The sequence below is a fragment of the Phallusia mammillata genome, chromosome 7, assembly GCF_965637545.1.
Source record: "Phallusia mammillata chromosome 7, kaPhaMamm4.hap1.1, whole genome shotgun sequence".
NCBI classification, from domain to species: domain Eukaryota; kingdom Metazoa; phylum Chordata; class Ascidiacea; order Phlebobranchia; family Ascidiidae; genus Phallusia; species Phallusia mammillata.
Genome location: NC_137258.1, coordinates 12,345,268 through 12,353,288, shown reverse-complemented (window position 1 = coordinate 12,353,288; position 8,021 = coordinate 12,345,268). Strand labels below are relative to the sequence as shown.

Below are 8,021 nucleotides of genomic sequence, written 5' to 3'. Positions count from 1 at the left end.
ACGAGGGGGAAGTTTTCCTGGTCTTGTCAAAGCGATGTCGGAGGCATTAGGTACAAAATACTTCCTCCATGTCTAAAAAAGACATGCATTTTTTTGCATTTTGAACTAAATTTTTTGAACAGATGCCCCGAAGTTTGAGCAATACGTTAAAGCTAAAACGACTGAAGCTCTCAAAAAATTCTCTAATACTGGAGAAACAGCAAGAAATGGAAATCTTTCCACAAACCCTACTGCAACACAAAGGTGATAATTCTTTGCTGGACGCTGAAACCAAGAACTTCTTCCCTTTTCAATAGTTCTTTTCCGAATAGGACTCTGATGAACCCAATTTTTTTATTGTTGGAGAAAAAGTTTGTGCCTAACATTTTTTAGAAATGCCGCCATCGTGAACTTTAACTTTTGATTTGATTTTTTAATGCTTGATTTTTCATTTGTCGAAATTTAGAAACAGTCCAGTTCCCGCATCATCTTCAGGAGTCCTTTCTCTTCATGTGCTCCCGCGCCTCCTAGAAAAGGCAAAAGCCGATTTGTATTTCGACAAAATGATAGCAGCTGAACAATTATGGATGAAAAACGAGGGTCAATATATTTTACAAGTAAGTACACTCTAGATCCAAATTACCCAGTGGCGAAATTTTGCATCTAAACTGCTTTTATTCATAGGCGTTAAAACAGCAAACTGCGGAAAAGGCAAACTTCGTTCCGGAAGTCGATATTTCGGAGAGAAACATGGTGATTAGCATTTTCAAGCATGCCAACTCGTCAACAGATGAGACTTCGGTTTCTTCGATAACTGGAAAAAGGCGAAACAAACTGTGGTCTGCACCCAAACCTTTTGAGGTCAAACTATGAAAATATCATGTATTTATTTTCGAACTAAAAACTTGGCGAAGATGTCGATTACAACTTTAAACTTTACGGCACTGTTTATGCTTGATTTTGTGTCTATGTTTTCCCCCAATTTTCAACAAAGAAACTAAAACCGCCCTAGCTACTATTTTATTTACGTCATGTATGTCATATGTGCTCATATCTTCATGCATCATTTACAGATAAGAAGAAGTCACATTTCACCTACACGGCCACGAAGTCCGTTTACGCAAAACAGACAATTAAGAATTTCCTCCCTAACTGAGGATAATATTTTGGACATTCAGAAACGACAACGAGATGAATTGGATTTTTTGCGAAGGGTATAAATATTGCCTAATTCTAGCCTGGTTGGACAAACCTGGGTCAATAATATTGTTTTAGAGTTTGCGGGTGGAAGACTTCCAAAAAAACTGGCATTTTGCGATTACCAGTCCACGTGGTTCCGTGGTCACTGCAAATTCAACGCAACCTGAAAATCTTCCCATTACGATGCATCCAATACCTGTGGAACCAGTAGTTCAACCAAAAAAAGGTGAAATGACACAATTAACCTCTAAGAGCACAACTAAAAATGCCTTGCTCGAGCAACTCAACTTTTTTTTAAAAAGTTTTTTTTATTCTCCAGTTAATACTATTTATTAATTACTTTGAAATAGTTGTGTAATGCTGTAAGTTTTATTTTTATTTTTTCATGCATTAAAGAAAACAAACATTGTATCACTTTTCTTTAAGGCGAACAAGTTTGCATGAATAATTTATGTTTAATCATCGCGCCAGGGAACCACTAGAATGACCACATCATTAAATGACGAGTATCTGAAGCAAATAATAGGTCTACTGAGCTGTGAGCCGAAAACTATTTAGTCGAGTCGCTTGTTAACTTCATGCCGTGAATTGTTAGACAAAATATCTCGAAAAAAGCAACACCGAGAAAAGATGAGGGCATTGAAACAAGAGAATCGAAGTGGAAAAAGTTCAAGGCAAAGTTCCCCAATCAGCGAGAGATCCTTATCTCCCAATACTCTTCAATTACCTAATATCACACCCAATAGTGTTCAAGAAAGAATATCCCTTCCAGGTAGGCAAATCATTTTAAACAGGCGTAAATTAGTACTCAAAATGCACTTTTTTACCTCTCAATATTGATGCAAAAAGTAAAAGTTTTTTCAATCTAACTTCTAAGAGAACTTTTTTTACTTTTCTTGCGCAATAGCGTAGTGGCAAATAAAACAAAAAAATGCCAGATGAAAGTGAAAGCTTGATTTGATTAACATCCTAAATGTACCAACTTTTCTTTAGAGATCACTGTGACTTCGCAAGATGCAATAGCGAGATCTTCTGAACATGAAAGGTAGGAGTTTTCACATAAAAGACCTATAAAACTTTAAATTTTTGAAAACTATGTTTTCTAAACTGCCATGTTAAACCTGGATATATATCCACGTCGACTGTTTAGTCAAAACATAACAACCAAATTATGGAATTAATTAACTGTTTCGAGCACTCTTTTGTCGCGTTATACAATGTACTGAATGGGCAAAAATGACTTATGTTGAGGGGGTGTGTAAATGTGTACTTACGCTACTATTTGCGTTTTGATAGTTCTATAACTTTAACTAGTCAGTCGTATTTATCAAAGTAACTCGTGTGTGGCAACACGAAGTACAGCACCTGATCATCACACTTCTCTACAAACACAATTTATTTTCACAGCAAAGAAACAGAGTGTACCACGGAAGAGAGCGATGCTGAAAGAAACAGGTCGACAACGAGCTCTCCACAGTTGCGCATTGGTTTGGTAGCTGATTCAAATTTTGCAAAGGTAATTAAACAACGGCATATCAGAATACAAAGTTAGCAGTAACAAGTTAACAACTGTTATAGTACGCTGTGTCTATTGAAGGCTTTATACCGAATCAAACCGGTCCACTAATCATTTCAATAGGATAGGCTAGAAAATCTAGCTCGTTTTAGAATTCGAACCACCGACAGAAAACCATGTGGGCGTGTTTGCATTCCACTGTAAGGCTAATTTTTTTAGCTTGTGTCTTGCCATATATGGAAATGCTTGTGAGACCGGGTCGATTTGGTATAACGCCTTCAAAAGGGGTAGAGCTACTAACACCATAACGAGAATCTACCCCCAAATTTGATTTCGCTTTCACAAGGGGGTGTAAAGAGCTGAATTTTTATTTAGCGGCTATAAATGGGTTGGGTTGGGAAATATTTACATAAATTTTTTACATTAGTAACTAATTTTTTGGGTTAGTTTTATTGAATTTTAAGTGCTAATACCTTACCCCGACCCTAATAGCCCTAACCGTGAGCATTTTTGGAGATATAACCAATCAAATTTGGGGGTAGATTCTCGTTATGGTGTTAGTAGCTCTACCTTCAAAAGGTGTGATGTACTATGATTTTTATGTAAGTGTGCCCTGATGTCTGGTCTGCATAAACGCTTACTGGCTGACCGCGAAAATGAATGTTCAATTTAGCATTAAGATTCAATAGTGTGCTAAACGCGAAAAAAAGTTAGATCGAAGACGTCATATTCATACTTATAAGCTATTGAAACAGAACATTGTACAGTATAGCCAAAGCCAACCCAACACAAAATCAATTACAGATATTTTAATTTCTGTCATCCACAAAATCGCGTCAAGATGACTCATCTTAAGCTTATTTACTTCATTTACCTTTTGGTCATACATATAGTACTCAAGGATTATATCATAATTCGTCGTTTTTATTGTTTTGATCGTCAGACATCTCGCGCAGAGACAGCGATCCCTGAAACACAAGTTCGTTACGCCACGGCATTCGGACAAAAGGTTGCGGTTAGTACATGACCTATCTATTTCTAGGACTTACACCTTTGACAATATATAATGGCAATACTGTAATAATGATGGCTTGCGATAAAGATAACAAGCACTATTGATCAGTGATCCGCCATTGTAATAACTGCGTGGTTAAGATTTTCTGTGATTGTGCAGAGTGCGAGCTTCAGTAATATATCCAGTGCAAGGGAACTGAAGAAATTGATGCACCATCCAGAAACTATGGTGGAAGTTGTCAAAACAAATTCTAAAGTAAGTTGACAATGCAGATGTTTGTGGCCAGTTATCCAAGTCTATATTGGTCGCATCTAAAAACTAAGATTATAGTAAATTCAACCGCAACAGCATATACTGTATACCTGTTCGGGGATTAACGAGTTCTCAAAGCTTAACAACAGTTGATTGCAAGAAACTTTTCTGAAATCCACAGTAAATTTAGGTTGTTTTTTCTAAATATTGATTTTGCTATCCATTGAACACATGTTTCGTACCAACACCTCAGAATGATAAGACACAAATGTCTGTTTTTTTACAATTACAGATAACGTCAAAATCGGAAAGCGCCATTCCATCGTCTGCACCAATACTACAACCCAGCAACACCTTATCATGGGAAGAACTTTCCGGAAAAATTTTAGCTAAAAAAGTGGCATTGGGATCATCAACCCCAGCTAGGTGCAAAATTAACTGTAACTGGAAGAGATTTAACTTTTTTATGAGGTTTTAGTTTTGGCAAAACTGTTGTTTTGTCTCAGACACGTATCTGAATCAGAATCGTCTAGTGATGACGAGAATGATGATGAGGAAGAAATTGATATTCTCCAACGGTACTGCATAGTGAGGTGGGAGCACGTAGACCCTATAGTTGTCGACTTTTTTGTAAACAAATTAACAACTTATCTTTGTTTGCATTTTCATTACTCGAACTGTTATTGTTCACATTCATTTACGAATTAGCTTGTGCATTTTAAATTGTGCCCCATGGGTTTGTTTGTGTCAAAAACGCATTAAAAAGATCAAAATGTCTTTGTTTGACTTTTTTCTAATAGTAAATGTGATTTTTATTGCGCTATTATTTTCAGGGAGAATCGGGTGCCTTTATACAAGCGAATTTTTGAAAAGTATGTTTTAGTAAAAAGCATCAGAGATCGTGAGAACAAGTTGGCTGCGAAACGCGCAAAAAGTCGGGAACATCCTAACGTTGAAGATGGTAAAGGATACCAGATCATTCAGATCGTTATTTACAACAAAATTAATTGTTGCTTTACAGAAACGCAATTCGAAGACTTCGCACAAGCTGGTTCAGCGAAATTTGAACTTGGCAAAACTCGCTTTATATTGGAAAAGATTAAAGACAACATCGAAGATACACAAATGCAAATCGTCACCACAAAAGGTTTGGTGTAGCGAAAAATGTTTCAAAGACATAAAGTGTGTGAATTTAAACATTTTTTGGGAAAAAAATTACGTTATTAGTATGTTTTTCTTCAAAAACTGTTTCAGGTGACGTCATTAGTACCGTAGCACAAGTAGCAAGACGAAAGTATGCCAACGTCATAGATGCAGACAAAGAAAGAAAAGAGAAGCTAAAGCTGAAACACCGACAGCCTGTTTTTGGAGGAAAATCACCAACTTTGCAAAAGGGAAAATCAACAGAACCAGAAACAAACGGTGACAAAAGTAAAGATATAGCATTTTGTCACACACAAACCAATTTATTATACGTCGAAAAAATCGATTGTAATGTGTGTTCGGTGCTGATTCATTAGTTTGTTTAGTGAGCACATTTTACGTCAGAACCTATTGCTAACATGTGGCACTCATCCTCAAATTTTCGGTCAAGAGACGAATAATGGCCAATCTGAGTTTAAAACAAATAAATGTGAGTTATAAAACAAACGAATTTCGCAATTTTATTGGTTGTTAAAAGGTACCAAACAGATTAAAAGGTACCAAACAGATTGTCAGGCGCCCCAAACTAATCTTTTGTGGCGTTGGCCCATTTCATTCGTATCGAAAATGTACACTGATTAAATGCCATTGTATCTATTTTTTAAAGGTTTTACCGACCAAGAAGTCGTAGCTCTGTTGTCGCCACAAATGCGTCTCCAGTGTGAAGCGCAGGTTGAGGTCCGCGACCGCAAGGTAGCGCTAATACACCTGCGAGACAAAGTAAAGCGACTCAAATCGAGACAAAGAAGCCTCCACGGTAATTGTGCTATGACTCACCATCGTCCCACGCATTCTACCTTAACTCTTACGTTACAAACTAAATTTGTACAATTCCGTAGCGTGCCTGCGTCACAGCTCATTTTTTTTATTTTTCACTCAGCACTGTGCAAACGTCTAGAGAAACAAATCGAATACGAAGAGGTTTCAAAGTGCATGAAACGGCGAGAAATGGAGCCGTTCACGCGAAAGCAGAGCGCCATATTTCGGGTAAACCATATAAAGCAACACTTTATTGCTCAAGCGCCTCGTAAACTCAGTTGGCGACGATATGGGTTAATAAACATGACCTATAGGTCAATTGACTGCGTATTTTACTTATGTCAGTACAATAAGATGGCATCAAAAATCAAATTGGGTATTTATTTAAAATATCCAAGGGGATTACGTAAAAATGAAGCACTTTAATCGTAATACCATACAACACAGGAACTTCATCCCACAGATGATCCGGCGATTGATGAATGCGACTTAAGACAAGCCTTGGCCGAGCTCGACCCAGCACTGGAGTTTGTTGACAACTCGCAAATACTCGAGGTAAAAACAAAAGCAAGGTATTGTGGGTTTCGAGCCGTTCTGCGCCACTTGGCTTTTTCTCTCGTTAATTGCCTTTACCGCCACAAACGAAATGACTTCGGCGGAAAGGCGAACTTCTCGCTAAATATGCCCGGTCACTTTCTTTGGACGGCTTGCGCGAAAAGAAAAGAGCTTCTGATAATTGCGCTTAATGAGTCGTGATTTTTCGCCAATTGGTGGCAATACATGCACTTATCAAAGAACAGGATGCATTGTGTGCTAACAACTTCCTTTAGTGATTGTCTGTCATGCTATCACAGTGAACAAAACATAGCCTGATGCAGTTCGCAATAAATTTCGCCTATAAATTTTTAAATTCCATTCATTGTAAACGTTGTTACAATTTTTGGCTTAGAATACTCTGTTGGGGCTTTAACATACGATATATTTATTGTTCAGGGAATTTCGATCGACGAAGGAATAACGTTTCGTGTGTTTTGCGTAATTGCGGCCTTACACGAGAAACGAAACCTGCCTCGATTTAGTCGTTCCCTTCACGAAAAGATGAAAGCGTGCAAGGTAGGTTAACCCCTGAATGTGCTGTTGTGCAACCAGTTAATTAAAAACGAATTCCCCAGGACCATTACGCGAGTCTGTTAGGACGGAATTTCGACCTTGTTAACTTGGATCTGGCAGCGGTCGGAATTTCGGGTCCGCAAAGGCAGCGGGTAATTTTCAAATGTTCCACCGTTCGTGTTTTGTAAGTCAGTCAACCAAAATCGGGTTTCTTGTACAGATTATCCAAAAACTGTCCCGCGGCGGAGATGGCGGTCTTGACATTCTTGACTTCGTGACATATGTCCCCTTGTTCGTCGACATTCATGAAAAAATCGTTGCTAATCCGCTCCCGTTCACTTCTTGAGCCGTTTGTCGATGAACTGAGGCTTTATTGCGAAATTGCCTGTCAGCGAAGAAACCCGTACAGATTTATGAGCTTACCCTTAAACGCCCAGAGAAAAGAGAAATGTTCTTATGATTGTTTTGATTCGCCATGCTATAGCACTTAGTTTAATTGTTACAATATCACTGTATCTCCCGAACACGTAAAGTGACACCGTGTTTCTGCTAAAAATACAAACAAAAGCATCAGAAGTGGTGTCAGTAATCTTAGCGACCGAAGTCGGTTTCGTCGCGACATACAGTGCTGCCTACGGCCATTTACATTACCATGAATTTCATTACGTAACGCCAAATTCAGTTTCAATTTCGTGCAAACGTGGGAGGCATTACAACGCGTTCTGGGTTGTTCGGCTACATGGTTGGTTACTGGGCAGGAAACAGTGGTTGTTCATTTTGAAAATGAAATCTCTTGTGACTAATCCAGCGTCGCTCATACCACCAGACCCAAGTCATCAAGGTGTGATCCCATCTTTACCTCAATACCTGTACGAATACAAACGTCGGTCTCTTGTTTCGTAACTTGGGGAAAATCGCACTTCGGCCCCGTGAAAAGTTCCACCTCCACACAATGGAGAATCGCACTTTCGCCTTCAGACAAATAGG

General features: G+C 38.4%; 1 protein-coding gene across 1 annotated transcript; it reads left to right on the top strand.

Annotated features, from left to right (window-relative positions):
- Nucleotides 1-666: 666 nt before the first annotated feature.
- LOC145238989 (uncharacterized) lies at nucleotides 667-7,610 on the top strand (the record flags this gene model as incomplete). The annotated part of the gene is made up of 19 exons (XM_080102286.1): nucleotides 667-840; nucleotides 1,053-1,193; nucleotides 1,255-1,405; nucleotides 1,775-1,951; nucleotides 2,173-2,224; nucleotides 2,587-2,695; nucleotides 3,639-3,710; nucleotides 3,870-3,965; nucleotides 4,255-4,388; nucleotides 4,469-4,555; nucleotides 4,796-4,923; nucleotides 4,984-5,109; nucleotides 5,217-5,393; nucleotides 5,773-5,922; nucleotides 6,046-6,152; nucleotides 6,372-6,662; nucleotides 6,918-7,037; nucleotides 7,097-7,186; nucleotides 7,255-7,610. Coding segments are annotated over 19 exons (2,508 nt in total), but the record flags the coding sequence as incomplete, so codon positions are not given.
- Nucleotides 7,611-8,021: the final 411 nt, after the last annotated feature.